The sequence below is a fragment of the Aspergillus thermomutatus genome (genome assembly GCF_002237265.1).
Source record: "Aspergillus thermomutatus strain HMR AF 39 chromosome Unknown NODE_318, whole genome shotgun sequence".
Classification (NCBI taxonomy): Eukaryota; Fungi; Ascomycota; class Eurotiomycetes; order Eurotiales; family Aspergillaceae; genus Aspergillus; species Aspergillus thermomutatus.
The window spans coordinates 861-19,572 of NW_020798368.1; the positions used below are offsets into that span (position 1 = coordinate 861).

Consider the following 18,712-nt stretch of genomic DNA (forward strand, 5'->3'; position numbering starts at 1 on the left):
GCAAGATCTTCTTGTAGTGATAGAGTGTCGTCTTGTTCTTGATAGCTATGTCTTCTAAATATATCAACGGTCAAGTTCTTGTTGCAATCTAAGGGACTAGATTGTGGCGGAATTGCCTATTGCGGGGTAGTTGAAGCATCATATATCCACGAAGTATACAACAGTATCAACATGCCTTGGTAGGCGACCTATTCCACAAATATCCACTCATTTCTCCACAACTACCCAATCTTCAATCAAAGCAGTCCCGTTGACCACGCTCTGAATCTGCTCATCGGTACAACTGGTCCGCAATGACTGGATATAACACGTCGGCTCCGGACTCTCAGGCACCTCATTCTTGATCTCCCATGTCGACGATGGCCCCTCGCTCGCGTAGGAGGCATTCTTCAGCAGTGACACCCTCCCCGTCGCAATATCACGGTTAAACAAAGCCCGGTGGAAGATCTCATACGCTGTCTGGGGCTGATACGCCGGCACCTCATGGCCCGCCTGGAAGACGCGCGTGAAAGAAAAGTTGCCGTACTGCCGTACACGGCCTCCAATGTACGACGAATTGGTCTGGACTGGGGCGTAGCCTGCTGCTCGGAACGAACGCGAATCGGAATAGTCGACGCGAAGACTCACCTCTTCGCCGCCGTTCCAGGGACATGCGTAATCCCGGTCCCCGTAGACGAGCGCCACTTTGATCCCCGAGTCGAGGATATACGCGAGATCTTCGAGGTACCCGTGAACATCGGAGCGCGGGTAATCGCCCGTCGACCCAAAGGCGTTGTATGAGCTGTCCACGGAAATGGAGAAGTTGACTGGCACCCCCAGCGCGGCTTGCACCCAGTTTTGGTTCAGGAAGCCTTGGAAGTAGGGTGGCGGGAAGGGATCTGGTTCAAAGTGCGCGATATCGTAGTAGCCGCGGCCGGAGAAGAGTATGTAGGTACCCTCCACCTGGTTGCTGCAGTAGTCGTTCGCCTTGCGACAGGCCTTGTTGACCGTCTTGTTACGGCCGGACATGGTGGGGTCTCCCTGGGCTGCTAGCTGACGGCATTCAACTATCAAATCCTTGCAGCCGCCAGGCTTACTCCACGCGTGCATTCCCCTTTCGTAGACGGTTTTGTTGATAGCTTCGATGCCGTAGGTATTGTTGTACGCCATGTCCAGGTAGAACGGAGATTGCGTCAACAAATCAACGCACCCATTGATAATTCCCAGAGTGTCCAGATGGATATAATGATACTCATCTGGCAGCATCCCCCGCTCAATCTTCTCATTCTGTTCTTGAAAGAACGCCGTGAACGACGGCCCGTACCGCCCACCATAAGACTCGGTCCAGATACTCACTCGGTCATCGTGCGGCTTGTACTCGGGGAATTCAGAGAACCACGTCTGCGCAAAGTGCCAAAGCGACCGCGCCGCGTTCTCCGTCGTATTCGCCGTGGCCGTCTGATTCATACTGGGAAACGTGCCCACATAGAATGTATTGTTCTGCTCCGGGACCTTACCGTCCGGGAACGCGGATACATTCCAGCCACTGGTAAGCTGGTCATAGGTCCCATTCGTAGGGACATCATAGCTGAACCCGACCTGGTTCGGCTGGTCGATGTACAGCATGTTGACGTAGTTGTTCCACGACCAGGGGTTGATTTCCGTTGAGTTGGAGTCGGCGTTCACAAGACACGGGCCATTTTCCTGCAGTAGTCCGATCATGGACGAGCTGCCGGGCCCGCCGTTCATCCAGATGGCCAGCGGTGCATGAACGGGGTCATTGCGCGACTCGAAGAACCAGAAGAAAGTGTTGATGGGGTATTGCTGGTCGACATCGACGTCGTTCAGCGTGCCGGGCGGCAGATGCACATAGCCGGAGTACGATTTGACACCCGGGGTGGTTTCACAAATACCAGGCTGTATCAGTTAGCATTTTTCATAGGCTAAGGAAAGCGTCATACCTCTTTGTACGAAATCTTCACGCCCTCCTGGTGTTTCGAATGCACGACCTTGAGACCCTCCGGCGTGGGAGGGAAATACTGTGCTGACGCGGTCAACGCGAGGCCAGCGGTCGCAGAAAGAAGGGATATAAGGGATATCATGATATGCCTCTCAACCGGTCCGAATCAACATGTCAAATAAAAACAGGATGAATGAAGGACAAGAAGCGCCTTATATACAATGAGAGTCTGATGGAGTCACACGAGCCATGCTGGTGGTGGCTGGTGATTGGTGGGGACCGTGGGAGGAAGAGGATACCTTAACAATAAACTGTGGAGCTGCGATAACAATGCCCTGCCCTAGCAGCAGCAGCTACCCGACTAATAGTCGCTGATCAGCTCCGTTCAGCTGTCAATATTCCATTCAGCCTGGTCTTGTGGTTGTTAATCGAATCGGAGTTCTTCGGAGTCCGTGAGGTTACAAACAGTAGAGGATATGAATAGACAAAGACTCTTGTCCAGGGTTCCAGATATTCTTTAGTATATATAGGTAATCTCCCCGCTCAATCAAAATGCAGACTACTTACTCATATCCCAGGGAGCGATAACGGGAGATCTTCACTGCGAAAGGTTTCTGCAAGTATACAGACAATTTTGCATGCGCTGAAACCATAAGTGTGCTTTTACCCATCTGTTATCCCTTGAACCCAAGAGTTATGGAAGACCCTCCCTCGTTCAAGCATTCTACCAGAGGTGTAGAGGACTCTGGACCGGGAGACATTCGCTAGAGCTGTGCTAGTAATCCCTATTGCTATTAATCGCAAGCGTTCATTCAAGCCATTTTGCCCGGAGAAATCTAAAACTAAGTCTTCAAAAGAGGAAAGCAAATCCTGTCCATCGCTATGCGACCACAAACGCCTCAGCCATCCCGACTCCGAGCCACGACCGAAAAGCGAAGAAATACAACCCGAAGATAAAAAAAAAACCATTAGCTCATATGGACGTGGAAAAGGTACTTCTGCCGAATCTGCGCAACATCGTACACAATGTACTCATTGTACAGCAGGCTGCCATTGGTAGAAAGCGTAGACTTGGACACATCCGGCATCTGCACCCCTGACAGTGTCGGATGAAGCCCACCTGCATCCTTCCATCCCGCCGGGATAGTCCGACCCTTTCCGAGCGTCGCGATCTTGCCCTGGGCTTTCGCATCCGTGCCTGCGTTGAAGTTGGCATTTATCTGCTCGAACATGGGGTCTCCCAGTTCGACATCGCAGAGGAGCAGCAGACCCATGTTGGCGCTGTTGTAGGGCACACAGTAGTTTGCGGATTTGCTTGACATGTCGGCGAAGTAGACGCCCTTGCCGAACATGTACCCTGAGACGGGGGCCTCGGGCGGTGCGATGCGAAGACCCTGGCTTAGGATACCACCGAAATTGGTACTGCGGGATCCGTGCCACAGTAGACGGCGGTTGCTGTTCTTCAGTTTCGAATAACTTGAAGACTTGAATCGATCATCCTCGCCCTTGCGCTCGATGCGGAAGATGTTGATGACCTGTTTGCTGTGAGTATCCTGAAATTTGGTTTGAAGAGGGAGTACTCACGCTGTAGCGAAGATGGTGCGTCGAACCGCGAGAATTGTTCAGGTAGGCTTCGAGTTCGCGGAATTCGGCGGAGGAACGGTTCACTACATGGGTCAGCTTTTGTCAAAAAATGACCAAGGCAGACATACATGGCGTCATTTCCTGCATGCCCAGACCCTGGTACTGGCGATCCAGCTGGTTCATCATCTCGGCATCGCGAGAGTCCTTCATGATCTCGTTGGCAACACCCATATCGGTCAGTGCTTCCAGCAGATCAACCTCGGTCTTGATCTGCTGATCTGTGGCCAGAACCGGAGGCCGATTGCGACCAAACACGTGCGGAATGGTGGTGAAGTAACGATTGCTGAGGTCCTGCGCGGCATCCTGAAACGTAGTGCCGTATCTCGAGCTCGCCAGGGCAGGGTTGGTCACGAGCTCGGACAGATCTTTGAGAATCTGGAATCCGGTCGTCAGGGTCCGCTTGCTCAGCTTACCCAGGGGCATCTTTTGCGCGTCGTACGACATGGACGCCATCGTGGACAGGAAGTGCTGCTGGTTAAAGATGAAGGTCAAAAGCTTCTGCACCGCCTGGGGCAGGGCACTCTCAACCTGTTTCTTGTCCTCCTTTTCGTCAACGTCCATCTTGTCCGCGCTGTCGTCTTCATCGTCCGACTCTTCGTAGTTGCGCTCGATAAAGGTGTACTTGTTCGATTTTGGCGTACTCAGCCGATCCTCCCACTTTAGACCCGTCTTGTCTTTGAACTTCTTCTCAAACTCGGCCTTGGCTCTCTGCAGAGTCCCATCACCCAGCAGTGCCGACGATCCAAACTCCCCGACACGGCCCCATCTCGTCCAGGTCTTGTAGGTTGTCCCGGAGATATCAACCAACAGCTGAATCCGGTAGAATTTGTTGTTGTTATTCGCGGAATTCGTCTGGTTCAGCGTCGCATCCCAGATCAGCCCGGAGTCTTCAATAAAGACCGCCCCTATGCGAATTAGCCATAGCCCCCAACCCCCATTCTCCTAGCAAGTGCATACCAGGCATTGTGCACCCCTCATCAACAGGAACCTTCAGAGACTTGGCGCTAGCCTTCTGCGCATCCTTCTGTTTCTTATTCGCTTCATCGCCGTTGCTATCGCCATTCGCATTCGCCGCGCCATCCATAGCATCAGCATCCGTATCGGCAAGCTTCCTCTTGTTCGACTTGGGAGCAGTGGTAGCGCCAGTAGCAGTAGCAGTAGCAGTAGCACTATCGCCCCCATTCTGTCCTTGTACGGCAGACGCAGCTCCAGACGTCAGGAGATACGCCTTCCCAGCAAGCGGTCTCCCCGCCTTCTGCGAGTCCAACAGCCATTCCAAAGAGACGACTTCACACCCAGGAACATTACACGCTTGCTTGTCTGCGCTCATCAGCATACGCTGCTTAGCACAGCCAGCGGGGCAACTTACACTTCACCGTCCCCTTCTCGGCCTCCTTCTGTGTAGTGACGAGATGCGTGCAGCCCTCCGAGACCGTAGAGCTGAATGTCGCGCCCTGTCCCTCGACGATAGCCTTTAGGTCGGCTGTTGCCGAATCCGAGATAGTTAGCCTCGTCGTCGTTATGATCGCTCAGGCAGTGCGCGGCACGGCGTACCTTGTTTGTAACCCGGGAACGTCCCGCTTACCGCGATGACGGCTTTTTTGAATGTTCGTGGTGCCATTGAGAAGATAGTGTGAGCTGAAGATACTCCGTATGCAAGCAATGAAAGTCAACGAGGCTATAGTTGAGCTCTGCGGAACGATTCGAGGATGTATGAAATGGTACCAGGCCACGCAATCACTTATCAGTGTCAAATACAAAGTCAAAAGATGAAGATGAAGAGTGATGGAGGCAATACGAAGCTCCTCTTCGTGGTGCTGTGTGGTCTATTTATCACAGTCCGACACCCATAACTAGTAATTAGCGGCCTGAGGATCCAGGCGCCAATGGGGGCTGCTGCCTGCTCCAGCCGACACCAGTTCAGGCAGAAAGGGGGTCTAGCACTCTTAGTGGATTTAGTCCGGGGAACAATCAAAGAGGATCCACTGGTTGGCGAGATTCTAAACGAATTGACAGTGGAGTGACCATGAATCAAGGCATCAGTATGGATCTCTTGTGTGGATACGGAATAGATATTGTTTTCTGGCGTCTGTTGTTTTGCTGGTACAATGCTTGTGTTGGGCTCAGCAAGGCAGCACCAACAATTGTCTCATGGCTCATTCAACTTTCAGTTTCAGGTCTGGCGTCAGAGGTTCAGGGGTTAAGTCTTTACATCAGTCTTGATTCTGTCTCAGTTTCTGTCATTCCGATAAGGAGACCTAACCCTAACCAGGAATGTTCCTCTTAGCCTCATAATAACCTTATACCAGTCACACACAGGCTCCAAAGGTGAGTGAGATGCTGAAGTCAGAACCACTGCAGGTCATAAGTAGGACATTAAGTCAGAAGTTTTCGTTCTGGTAAAGAAATGCTTTACTTGACAACCAAATCACCATGACGCCCAGCCTCCCAAATGCCAGGACGCTAAGAAAGCAAAAAGGACCAAAAACAAGAGAAGTCCCGACAAGACAATTAATGAATTGTCGGTAGCAGACAAAGTCAATCACACATGCACCCGTCCAAACTAATGATCATGCAGGAATGACAGAGATAGGAGAATGTCTATATACAAAGAGCATTAAAGAAGTAGGACAATGGCATTGACAGAGGATCCCGACAAATGTCTTACGCGCTTTGAGTGAGCTCCAAAGCTTTTTGGGTTTCACTCTCGGAGACAGATTTTGTCTGTTCCAAAGTCGCATCAGTTGGTTCAGGCTTGGGCGCAGACTGCTGCGCTTTGATGTTTGCGACCGATTCCGTTGCTTCCAAAGCCGCGTGGTCACCGTAAGCCAAGCCAGAAATATCATCTTCATCAGAACCTTTCTTGGAAAGGTCATTAACGGTCGCAGCATCAGGTTCGGCTTCATCGTCCGATGCTTGAGCGCTTGCGACAGAGTGGAATTCGTCTTTCTCAGCGGATGCTTGGTTGTGCGATCGAGGAGCCTCATTCAACAGGAGAGTCGCCGAGGAATAATTGTCAGGATGGAGGGGAAGTTCGGCGAAGCCATTTACAGTTGAGTTATCAGGGTGGGACGCCACGGATCGTCTGCCGTCCGGCGAGGAGGACGTAGTGGAAGTGGGAGAAGTAGGAGTCGATTGTGAAATCGGAACTGGCTCCCGATGAGGATTTCGGGGTGGTAGAGCGGGAGGCAAGCGCTTGGGAATGGTGACCAGCCGGGCGCGGGTGAATGTGGGCGAATGACGTTTCACCTCTGGAGGGGCGGTTGTGTCCTCAATGGACACAGGGGAAGATGGAGTGGTGCTCTCACGCTTGGAGACGGTAGCACTACTGACCTCGTGAACCTCATAGTCATCGTCCACGGAGTCCTGGTCACTGTCGTGCTCTGGATCCCGGGTGAGATGGGCCGGCCGCTCCGGTATCACGGTATCCCAGCCGTCCTCTGCATCCCACGGATTGCGCTCGGTACGGTCCGCGCGGGTGCTCCCTGACGAGGCGCGGCTGATTGACGTAGGGGCAGTATAAGGGGCGCCGTCGGTCTGCGTCCCTCGATCCACACTGGCATGGCTCTGAACGCTCGCTCTCCAACTGCTGCGTGGGGAGCTATCCAAGCTCCGTCGGAAGGTGGAATAGATGGGACTATGGGGACTGGGTTTGAATTCAAAGACATCTTGTGTCGGTCGCGTCCGGGTCCCGGCTTCGCGGATGAACAAGCCTTCGGCTTCCAGAGCCTTTACCCCGAATGGATCCGGGTCATCAGGGTCAGGGACTCCGAATGTAGTCGCTGGCTGAAGTTCAACATCGCCTGGCGTCTGTCCCGGGGGAGGAATCAGGTTCTCATCCACATCGATGTCACCTTGTGCGGCCTTGATCGTCTGGATGAGAGTCTTGATGGAGTCTGGGGGTCGCTTCGCCTTGCCGGCTAGAATGTCGGTGACGGATATCCTTTCGCCATAGAATCGTTCATTCTCGTCTGTGCGTTCAATGATGATCGTTCCGTCGACCTGGACGCCAGCGTACAGACCCCGGCTCTTCATGTATGTCCAGATGGGTGCCTGTCGCTTGTGAACCTCCGACTCCAGTACACCTCCGACCCCAAAGGGACCCGCCGCCGCGCTGACCTCTCCTCCCAGTGTACACCGCACTTTCTTGAATGCCTCCAACGCCTCGAAGGTGTTGATAACAACCACGCAATCATAAATGTCCACCCCGGCCAGGAAACCGATACCAGCAGTATGCAGCATGATACCAGAGGGTGGACTCCATTCGCCTGTTTCGGGAATGCGAGCCAGAAGCACACCACTGCCACCCGAACCACTCAGCCATAATCCCGTTCGCATTGTCGTGAAGATGGCGAGGCCCACTGCGCGCTGGATTACTGGCGCGGGGATCTTTTTGATCACCCGCTGCTTGCCCTTGGGTCGATCGATCTTCCCATTGCTGTCCGTGCCGTTCCGCTCTGAATCCTCTGTGGCATAGAAACCATCTTTGCAAAAGCTGCGAAGGATGCGAGCTGCTTTGTCGCTTTCTTTGTCGAGGGTCATGGGCCAGAAGGCCTCTGCTCCAACGCGATTCGACAAACGATTCACCGGCGCTCCTAGCTTATCGACCGTATTCCATGCCTTGTCGAATCCCTTCTTGCCGCCCACCTTGGCCCTTTCCCAAATCGATGGGGCCATTGTGGCGACTATTTGAGAGCCCGCTGAGTCGAATCCACAGCCCTCGCAAGGACAGGACCACGTTCCTCGACCGGAGAGGACGCCGACTCTATATTTTCAAATCAGAAACCCTAAACCGCTGAATCGCGACGAGAACGGTAAACACGCGCCACGCAGATCGCCCCTAAACGACAATGGAATGTAAAAAGATGGGCGGATTAGGTATAGTGTCGTTGATTGCCGCAGCCGAGGTATGCTTGCCAGACAAGCTTTGGAATGCAGCTAAGGTTAAAACAAAGGTAGGAGACAAATTGAACTATTGGTAAAAAAGGGTGCTGGAATGTATTATGTATATGAATGCGCTGAGCTACATGAGAGAAGTAGAAATATCAGTCATAGGGTTACTCCGCGCTATCCGTGTTCAACGGCCGGAAGAGTGGCGATGTCGTCGCAAGATGAAGGTCGGAGGATGGAAAGAGAGGAAGGGTAACCATGGAACGGGAGAACAAGGGAAGAGGCCCGAACTTACCTGCCCAATAACCCAGGAGCAACGGGGGAAAATAATAAATAATAAATAAAGAAGGGGACCAGAAACAATCCGACGGGGATGGACGGAAGATGGGGATGAGGTTCAATAATACCTTGAGGGACGAGCAAGGTATGCAGGCGAAGGAGACAAGGGAGGTCCTGTAGGTACTTGGTACTTGTATATCAGGCGAATAATGAAGATCTTCAAGGAATCAAGCAGAGGAACTAGAAGGTATTATTGTGTATCATTATAAATGTTATTCATCTCATTCATGGTCATGGTCCATGGTCCATTGGTCGTACATAATAGTCGTCAATATTTAATAGTCCATGTCCATGTAAGTACTAAGGTAGAAAAACCAGGGACGACAAGGCGCGGCTGGGTCGGAAAAGCATAGTTGGAACCCAAAGTGACGCCAAGGCTGGACCTGGAGGAAAAGAGATAGGAAGAAGAAAAAGAAAGAGAATCAAAAAGAGTGGGAATGAAGTGGAAGTGAAAGTGATGGATGTCATCATCATCATCAACTTCACCTGGCGTCATCATGGGACTAACCTAGTTGTTATCTAGACTAGTATATTGGTAAGGCTTAGCGATCGGCGACACCGGATCATCACTAAAGAGGAGTATTTGTAAGTACCTAGGTAGCGTCTACAGACTACATGCTGTACTCCGGAGTAGTCTACCAATTTCTGTATCTGATTACTGACAATGACAATGTGTTTGTCTGCAAGAACAACAACTTTCTCTTCTGTCCCTCCTTTCTGCATCTAATCAAATGAAATCGATCGTCATCGACTACGTACGTCAAGTGGAATACTCGATTCATGGAAGTACCTGGAATTGGACCACTGGTGCATTAATCACTAATGATTTGGGTCTAGATTCTCATACTTTCTAACCGACTGGTTCTCTTCTTTTCTTCCAGGTAGCGTTCCTGTATCCTTAGACAGTCTCCAACTGTCTGAAATCACCCTCCTTGACAAAGTTTGACTATTCCGCTCCCACATCGAAAAAGGCGAAAGGGGAAATTTCTCCCTGCATTCCTGAGGCCAACTACTGTGTTAGGCACATATGACAGCTCCAATACCGCCTCCCTTCGGCCCCAACCACCTATTATCTGTTTACTGGATGTACACACTATTCCCTACTATGGCCATATAGATTCTTTTATCCTTGTCTGTCGGATCAAATGAATGATGGATCATGAATCCCTTTCGCATCCGATCCACCTCAGGACAGAGCTTCAATCTCTCCCTTGGTTTCATGACGGGTCCGGTGAACACTGGACAGAAGCATATGCAGTAGATATTCTGCCGTCTGTACAGTAGCTCAATCGATAGTTCCGTGTTCCGAAGCTTTCTCGCCATTAAGCTGCGATAATTCCTTCTTGTCTGCGTCCCTGAGCTCAAAGCGTCCGCTGTCAGTAGTCAACCATCGACCGGCACGATTGTCCAGTCTCGTTGTCTTCACCTCCACATTCTCTTATGGAATTCTCTCATTGGTGTATTTGAGAGAAGCTCTTTGCGGTTGAGATGCACCTGGCACATTGAGATACAATACGAAAGCCAGTCCTGAATCTCGTCAATGTGGTTCGAGTATCTTCACCCATGCTCGACAGCGATACCCCCACAGTTGACCATATACGGGTTACACAGAGCATAATTCAACGACAATCCCAATAAGTACCGCAAAGAAAGCAATCTACCCCGTCATCAATCTCCTACTCCTTCCAGCCAGGATATTCCTTTGATCACCCCAACAACCGGACACTAAAACCTTCCATGATCCCAGTGTAGAATCGCAAATATGATAGATGACACACATTAGCTTCGTCTATGGATCCATAAACTAACCAGATCGTCCACTTTCACCAAGACAGCGTGTAATATGTATGCATCTCTTCAGGGATCTACCTAGATTAGCGTACTTCCGTGTCCAAAGCCAATCCATCTCCATGGCCTATTTCCCAGATCATCAACTCGAAACAAACTACTGCGCGTCATAGACAGCAATATGAATAGCAACATCTTACAGTGTACAGGTTCACAAAACCGGGTTTTCAGATGAACAAAATAGACCTCAAGTAATCGATCGATCGAATCGTGGGTTCATGGGATGCCTCACAAACTCATTTTGACCGGCACACGACTCGCCTCACGAGACATCTATCGTGAAATATCACTTTCTAACGGCACACATCAACAGTGCAATATTTGTAAAGAGCAGTAAAATCTCAGCAGGTGATAGGATCTCTGTGACCACGAGAAGACGAGAGTTGCCGTCTGCCGTCTATGCTTAACACTATCGGAGGCTAACATGTTCGCATGATCCATGCGGACGGAGGATACTTTGGTAATAAAATGTACATGAGACCTGTCATCTTGTATCCATATGTAGCAATGAACTCGGTGCCCAACTTCGGCTTCGGTTGTTATTCCACAAGATGGATAGCAGCTGCAAATGTGCAAATCATGGTATTGTTCAGTCACAAGTAAATCTAGCTCCGGCTAGTCACCGCAGTAAGTCTAATCATAAAAAACAAGCATACAGATCAAGCATTCGTCTGGCTCATTTACACGGTCGAATTCACAATCACAGCGCACCGAGCTCCTTCAGCTTGCCGATCAGACCGTCAACATCCTCCACCTTACCGCCGCCCTGGCGCGCAGGAGGTTCTGTCATAGTCAGCATCCGCTGTGCATTGCACCGGGAAAAAAGAAACCTACCAGTAACCTTGAGCGTCTTCAACCGCCGCTTATCCTCAACCCCAAAATCCTCCAGCTTCTTCTTCTCAAGCGGCTTCTTCTTCGCCTTCATGATGTTCGGCAGACTGGCGTACCGAGGCTCGTTCAACCGCAGATCCGTCGTGATCACCAAGGGCAACTGAGCCCGGAGCGTCTCAACACCCCCATCCACCTCATGAGTCACCTCCACCGTCCCCTTATCGTCCTTGATCTCGACCTTGCTCGCCTGTGTCGCCTGCGGCCACCCCAGCAACCCAGCCAGCATCTGGCCCGTCTGCCCCTGGTCACCGTCAATCGCCTGCTTCCCCAGCAGCACCAGGTTGATGTTCTCCTGCTTCACCACCGCCTGCAGCATCTTCGCCACGGTCAGCGGCTCCATGCCCCCGTCGTTGCTGTCGGGGACCTCGACATGGAAGGCCCGGTCCGCGCCCATGGCCATCGCTGTCCGGAGCGTATCGGCGCACTTGGCTCCGCCAGCGGAGAGCGCGAGGATGTTTTCGACTTTCATGGGGCCTTTGCGCTCGCGGAGGCGGACGGCCTCCTCGATCGAGAGCTCATCGAAGGGGTTGAGCGAGTGCTTGACGCCGGCGGTTTCGACGCCTGTCTGGGTTTTGTTGATTCGGGGTTTGATCTTGGAAAGTTATTAGAATCAGTTCGGAATTACTCCTACCCGTGGATGGTTTTTTGGAGTCCTGGTATAGAGCCATTGATGTGACTGTCTTCCAGCTCCGTCCGTAACCTCGGAGCTCTGACTCTTCACCGAGAACGGAGTATGTATGCCAGAGAAAATATAACTCACCGCATAGTCGATCACCCTCTTCACGGGGACTAGAATCCGCAATCCGCTCATTGTGCAACTGTAAAGTGTAAAAAACTACCAGTCAATGGTGCGAAACAAAAGACCTGGAAATTGGAAAGCAAAGTAGGAGTACAAGTGGACGAGGAGTCAGTCTGGGGCCAATCGAACGCAGGTGACTTGGGCGGAGAAGAGCCAAAGGGTGCAGAAAATACTCCATGGCCGATGCGGCCCGAGAAGGCCAACCGTACCATCATCGCGCCGCAGACCCCTCCGTCTCCAACCGAGGTTACTGCGCCGGACTCTTGGACAATGGACATTGCTGGGGTCGAGCAATGGCTATTTGCGGAGTAACGGAGCCTTCTAACTGATTTACTGGTGTTGATCAGGAAAAGAATGATGACCTTGATGTCGTCAATACCAGTGTCTGGTCTATGTGCGTTTCACTAATCTATGGATTCTGGAGAATATGTCCAAAGATCACCATATCACCAGTAGCATGTGACAATCCATGACACTATTTCAGACCGGTCAGGCCTACCAAGTCTCCTGCTTATACCGCCCGCTCTTCTCCATCCCTATCAGATACTCCTCTGCTCCACCTCGGTCAACCTGCTGTCCATCGGCCTGCCCTCCATGCTGAAATGCTTCAATGAGGGCCTCCCTGACTGCCTGCGGCATTCTCCCCGATGAACCACAGATATACACCGAGCCATTCATATCGTGTAGCAGCCTGAAAAACAGGCCGAAATTCTGTCGTATGATATCCTGGACATAAATCTTGTGTCGCTGATCTCGTGAAAACGCAGTGAAGACCTGCAAGTCGACCAAGTCACTCAATTTTTGCCACTCGTTCTCGAAGAAAAAATCGGCGGCGCGATTGCGGCCGCCGTAGAGAAGAATCGTAGGCCCAATCGGGGGCCTGACATCGGAATACTCTTCGCGGAACGCTTTCACGAGAGCAGCTTTCTCCCAGAGCATTGAGCGCAAGGGCGCGACACCGGTACCAGGTCCGATAAGGACAGTCGGGCCAACCAGTTGGTTGATGGAGGAGTTGAGTCCTCCGCGCTGCAGCTGGACTTGGAGGGTACTGCCTGGCCGAAGCACAGACAGGTATCTTGTACACACCCCTTCTCGGATCCGCTTGATCACCGTTTGATACTTTACAATGGCGATCAGCAGCTCGAATTTCGCTCCCCCATCGGATGTCGTTTTCAAATCCCCTCCGCTGGCGATGCTGAACTGCCTCCCTCGAAGGACAGGGAAGACCGCCGTCGCATGCTGCCATGGGATCTTGACAGAATGAAACTCATGCAAGACCTCCAGAATGCTTCGCCTCGGCCGTGATGTGTAGTCCCAAAACTCATCCAAGTACTCGGGATTCGTAAACTCGAGGAGTCGTTCCTTGTGCATCTCGTTGCTGGTGTAGTGTGCAATGGCCGAGAAGAACGACCGCCGAGGAATGGCTCTGATATCGATGTAGTCCGTCAGGAGCGCTCGCAGCGTCAACTTGGGATACTTCTCAAGACCAGGGATTGGCGGAGCATGCAACTCCGCTGCTGCTTGAAGCTTTTCGCCAGGAGCCAGCGATACCAACTTGTCAGCCGCTTCTCCCCAGCCCATCATGTCAATCAGTGCTTGGACATCATAATCAAAATTCTTCGGGGTGATGCAGACCATGTCCCCAGGAGCATAGGTGACCGCCTCAGAGACCGTAAGCGATATCTGGCGCACATCTTGCCAATGCGTACGTGGTGTGACCCGTCTGTTTTCAACAAGGGTCGCCGTCAATGAATCCGGGATGGGTCTCACGTCGTGATCCAGCCGAGTCAGCCCCGGATACTCGTCAGACGCTGTCTGTTCGCTGACTGAAGTCTGCTCCGTAGGCTCTTCACTTGTTGTGGCCTGTTCTTGCAATCTCAGAACCCATTTAGGCGGCAGTTGCACATCATCCGGTATCGGATGCAGCCCTTCAGGAAGCGGATACTTGTCCAGCAAGTGCCTCCGAAAGTCCGTAATCCATGGAATGAATGTGCCTTCAAGTCTAGTATCCAGTCAGTCATCTGTAGAGCAATCCGAGGCATATTCAGATCTCACCCTTCTGGATGTTGTGCATTAGCCTCACCACGGGGATATATCTCATTCGCCCCGAGTTGGAGTAGACGCTTGTGCAATTTCCGCGCAGCCCAATTAAACCTGATCGAGTCAGACGCTGCCGTCATACCAACAGCCATAAAGCTACTCACTTGGGGTATGAACTATCACCCAATCCAAACGAAACATAATTGACCCCGCTCAAGAAAGTAGGCGGGAGCTTCTTCAGAAGCAAGGATCTCCAAAATGACCGAGCATTCGCAGGAAACTCACCCTGGCCGGTCGTCGACACAACAAATATCGTAAAAGTAAAAGACTTGAGCAACTCCTGCGCAAGATTGTAAGCAAGGCACACCGGAAGCAAGGGAATAGACTAGGTAGACGCACAGCCTTTACAGAATTCAATTCAGCGACATGAGTCACGAAATGTAAGCGCTCGGCCAGCGCTCCAAGCTCTTCGGCCACTTCTTGCGAGTTTCCTGTTTCCGAGCCGTACAGGACAAGAGCGGTCCGCTTCGGGGGGCCCTGGGTCCGACTCTCGCTCATCCTGGGATACAATGGCTGCTTGCCACGGGGCGGATGGTCGCGATATCTGCCCCTCTATCTATCTATCTCTGCCGTTGGAGGCCTTAGGCCGAAGCTCGGAATGACATCATATTGAGGCCGGTCTAGGCCTGAGGCCGCAATTTTCAGATGCCTGCCAATTGTACTCCGTATGCTAGGTGCTCTAATTCATATGAAAGAGACGCGATGTTGTTAACGGGATTTTTTGCTAATATATAGACCAAGGCTGTCTTAGGTTCTCTCGCTGCTGACTTGGTCTTAGAACCCTAGTCTGATTGATAGGACTGATGTAGCCTATGAAAACAATTTCAAGCGCCTCGGATATGCTTGACCATGCACTGCTCCCTAGAATATAGAAACTAAACAAGATGGGGTATCTCAACAATTGTGCCTCAGTAGGTGTCTTCATCTCCACCTCCGCCTCCACCGTCTGCGAATCCGTCATCTCCGTATTCATCGTCGCCAGCATCAAAGTACTGTTCCGCATTGTAGTCACCGCCCATTTCGTCCTCATCATCCTCAAAGTCGCTGTCAATGATCTCTTCCTCCTGATCCTCATCCGCGTCCAAGATATCGGCCTCTTCTTCCTGTTCTCTTCGCTCAGCATCCTCATCTTCGTCGGCACCCTTCCTACGCTTGGTCTCCTCGATCTCCTCTTCTTCTTCGTCGTCCTCAAACCCTCTTTTCACCCCGATGCGAGGTGCATGTGCCACGTATCCATCCATTGCTGCGGAGGGGTTGAAGTTCGGCTGAATCGTCTTCCACAGGTGTCGAGGGAAGAATTTCATGACTGCAGTCGATCCATTAGCCACCGATCAGTGGTTGTTCCCCCCATCTCGCTGGCACAACACTTACCATACGGCCGTCCTTTCAACTCCGGACGATCCCGCTTCTGCTTCTGGTACTTGCCCGAATACGTAGGCATTCCGTGGAAAGGGTCAAAGTGCGCGCGTGTGGCCTCATCTTTTCTTGCCGTAATTGAGGTCGATTGGAGGACGGAGTAGTAGGGACCGTCGTAAAAGCGTTCTCGCAGAGTACGGTAGAGATCGACCTGTTTTTGTTCGCGAGGGTTCAAAGGTCTCGCGCGGGGAACGTTATATTTCTACACGCATGGTGTGAGTCTAGACCCTAGACTTTACCGGGAAGTTATCGGAGAATCGCTTCAACATACAGGAAAAAGAGGCGTAGGCGCTGTGTCTGCTTCCCCGCCAGGATCGGCCTCCCAGCTGAATTCTGCACCGGGGAGCTTCCTGCCTTTCTTTGCTCCAAATCGAGACATATTGGCGGGGCGGACGGCGGAACGAATAGAGGTCCAGAGCTTCTGGAGCAATAAGCAATTACTCAGTCCGCCATTTACGAAAGAGCCCGTCCGAGTAAATAGATAGTGCCCAGTCGAAGACCTGATGCGGCTTTAAGTTCGTGATGACAGCAAGGACGAAAAAAAGTTCGGGCGGAGCTCCGGCTCACCGCCTTTGATCAACTTCTCCATTTGGAAATCAGGGCATCAGAAATGAACCCTACATATCAGATCGTGACGGATGCTGAGGCTAATAAGTATGCTTTGTGGCTGATCTCTAGCTACGTTTGCCTGAAGACAATATAGAAAGAATCATTAGGTCATAAGCTATCTGCACATTTTGAGCTCGATATCTGCGTAGAGTTACGGCGATTCCAAGCAGAGGTTCTCACAACCCTACAGTCTCAACACGAGCGGTAGTTTGCGCGAGAGGTCCCCAGGGACCTTCGCTGACTCGTTGTCTTAGCGTACGAACAATATCCTCGAAACCTGTTACTTGGTCTCCCTTCTCCTTCAAATGGTTATACAAGGCAACAAGGACCTCGTATTTTGCGGTGGCAACTTTCCACACAATGTTCTGAGTGTCTCCTGCTCCACCTCCAACGAACTCGGCATAGGAGCGCGGTGGCTTGAACAGATAGGGCAGCAATATCGTCAAGGCTGGCGGTGTGAGGATAGCCCAGACGCCCGAGGAAGGAAGCAATCCTTGTGCAGCTGGAGATAAGGTGCCCAATGCCTCTTCCGAAGGCAGCTGATACCGGGAAGTATCAGGGACGGGCGATATGACTTCACCCGAGAGTACTTGCCAGTTAGCTGTGATCACAGCCTTCATGAAAGATATGGCTGCTAATGAAACATCCTTCATCGCCAGGATGTCAGCCGCAGCTACGATATCCGTCCAGAAGTTCGGGTGGTCATTCAGATACATGAAGTAGAGAATACGAGCCGCTGCGGCTTCTTTATGCCAGTCAGTGGGTGTCTGGCCAGAAGTATTCAGCTCCATTGAATCGCTCATGTCGAGTTTCCTTGGCCCGTGGAATATTTTGGCCAGAGCGTCCAATGCCTCTTTGCAAGGGGGACTTGTTGGAACAGCCAAAAGAGGATTGACGCCGTGCTTAGCGGCCTCGACAAGTAACACACGGGGTAAGGAGGCAAGGATTTCAAGCTGACCGGTTGGGGCTTGGCCATGCGCCCATTGATGTGACGAGATAGCGAGCGACCCGGAGACCCGTGAGATGATCTTGTCCAGTAGACTGCTCGGATTCTGCAGTAAGTTATTTGGATATGACTCCGCATACTGTGTAATGTAAGCCATGATGGGGCCATGAAGGTATCGCAAATCCACAGGATCCAGTTTGGTCTCATCCAAGTAAAACTCCAGGACGCTGAGATGCAGATCATGAGAGATCAGGAAATCAAGCGCCGGTGAGGAAAAAGTTGACGCAGACTGCACATAGACTCTAGCCCTCAAACCAGGAGCTTCGATTTCAAGCAGGTCCCGGAAGAAGTTCAGTAAAGTCATGTGCATCAGCACATCGCTCTTATCAACCATCCGACAAGCTGCAAAATGCAGAATGCTAGAGGAATCGTACTTAGTTTCAATCTCCGGGATCTGAGAACTGGAGATTAAGTCCCATCGTAGGTTGCCTGCCTTGACAAGGAATCCCATAAGCCTTCCCTGGGCGACCGTCCTCTCCCGTTTCGAGAGGGCACCTGGCTCATCGTTGGTGAGACTGCACAGCGAGAAGAGGCGCCCATAGACATCCTTATCAGTGAAAACTCGTCTCCAGAAGAGGCCTTGACCTCCCGTGCTGTCTTCAGCCTCATGGGTATGTGTTTCGTTTTCCAGCGGGCTTGCTAGATCGATCTCCAGTAAAGCCCAGAGAGCGTCAAAAGCAGCCTGCGCGACAGCCGTCGAAGTAGTTGTAAGCCAGACTTCGACCAGGGAGGCAACCAACTCAGGATCGCCAGCAACTATGGCAGCATCACTGGGAATTCCTCCTGCCTTGCTCAGGAGAGTCAGAGCTAACAGGTTGACAGGTGGCGACGGTGCTTTGAAGCCCGCGATGAAGTCAATAGGAGGCTCAAGGGAGCGGAGATCCGTGAAGGAGAAGTAGGTTGTAGCCTTGACACCAAGAGTGGTGATCGGAGTGGGATCTTCCTGAAGGACCGGGAGAAGCTGTGAGATCAGTGTCAGAAGGGCGCCAGGAACCCTGCGATCTGTACTCTCCGTAAGCTCCAGCTTCAGTTTGTCGATGAGGGAAATGTCCAAAGGAGTCGAAGGATCATCCAGGATATGCTGCAGGTGAGCTTTGACTTCATCATACGATGCCGGAACAGCCATTTCGTCCGAAATAACAGAGTATTCTAACCGCTTCTCAAGCTGCTAGGATACCTTCGAAAGACAAACTTGTACGGAGTACTCCATAGGATGGTGTCCGGACGACAG

The 18,712-nt window shown here is 51.7% G+C and overlaps 5 protein-coding genes across 5 annotated transcripts; all 5 read right to left on the minus strand.

Moving 5' to 3' along the window:
• Window positions 1-207: 207 nt before the first annotated feature.
• On the minus strand, window positions 208-2,081 carry cp1 (putative carboxypeptidase S1; the record flags this gene model as incomplete). The annotated part of the gene is made up of 2 exons (XM_026753956.1): window positions 208-1,896; window positions 1,941-2,081. 2 exons carry the CDS (start codon window positions 2,079-2,081, stop codon window positions 208-210), a joined length of 1,830 nt encoding a protein of 609 aa, XP_026610408.1.
• Window positions 2,082-2,907: 826 nt separating this feature from the next.
• CDV56_100786 (putative poly(ADP)-ribose polymerase PARP) lies at window positions 2,908-5,204 on the minus strand (the record flags this gene model as incomplete). Its single annotated transcript, XM_026754405.1, has 6 exons — window positions 2,908-3,474; window positions 3,524-3,606; window positions 3,652-4,488; window positions 4,541-4,903; window positions 4,953-5,066; window positions 5,138-5,204. 6 exons carry the CDS (start codon window positions 5,202-5,204, stop codon window positions 2,908-2,910), a joined length of 2,031 nt encoding a protein of 676 aa, XP_026610409.1.
• A 1,043-nt stretch (window positions 5,205-6,247) lies between these two features.
• Window positions 6,248-8,260, minus strand: CDV56_101287 (lipid-binding SYLF domain-containing protein; the record flags this gene model as incomplete). The annotated part of the gene is made up of 1 exon (XM_026754906.1): window positions 6,248-8,260. One exon carries the CDS (start codon window positions 8,258-8,260, stop codon window positions 6,248-6,250), a length of 2,013 nt encoding a protein of 670 aa, XP_026610410.1.
• A 3,100-nt stretch (window positions 8,261-11,360) lies between these two features.
• tah18 (NAPDH-dependent diflavin reductase) lies at window positions 11,361-14,948 on the minus strand (the record flags this gene model as incomplete). The annotated part of the gene is made up of 7 exons (XM_026755616.1): window positions 11,361-11,443; window positions 11,495-12,143; window positions 12,312-12,369; window positions 12,850-14,352; window positions 14,406-14,504; window positions 14,555-14,730; window positions 14,790-14,948. The coding sequence occupies 7 exons, from the start codon at window positions 14,946-14,948 to the stop codon at window positions 11,361-11,363; spliced, it is 2,727 nt and encodes a 908-aa protein (XP_026610411.1).
• Window positions 14,949-15,358: 410 nt separating this feature from the next.
• Window positions 15,359-18,607, minus strand: CDV56_102545 (uncharacterized protein; the record flags this gene model as incomplete). Its single annotated transcript, XM_026756164.1, has 4 exons — window positions 15,359-15,756; window positions 15,822-16,068; window positions 16,138-16,287; window positions 16,664-18,607. 4 exons carry the CDS (start codon window positions 18,605-18,607, stop codon window positions 15,359-15,361), a joined length of 2,739 nt encoding a protein of 912 aa, XP_026610412.1.
• Window positions 18,608-18,712: the final 105 nt, after the last annotated feature.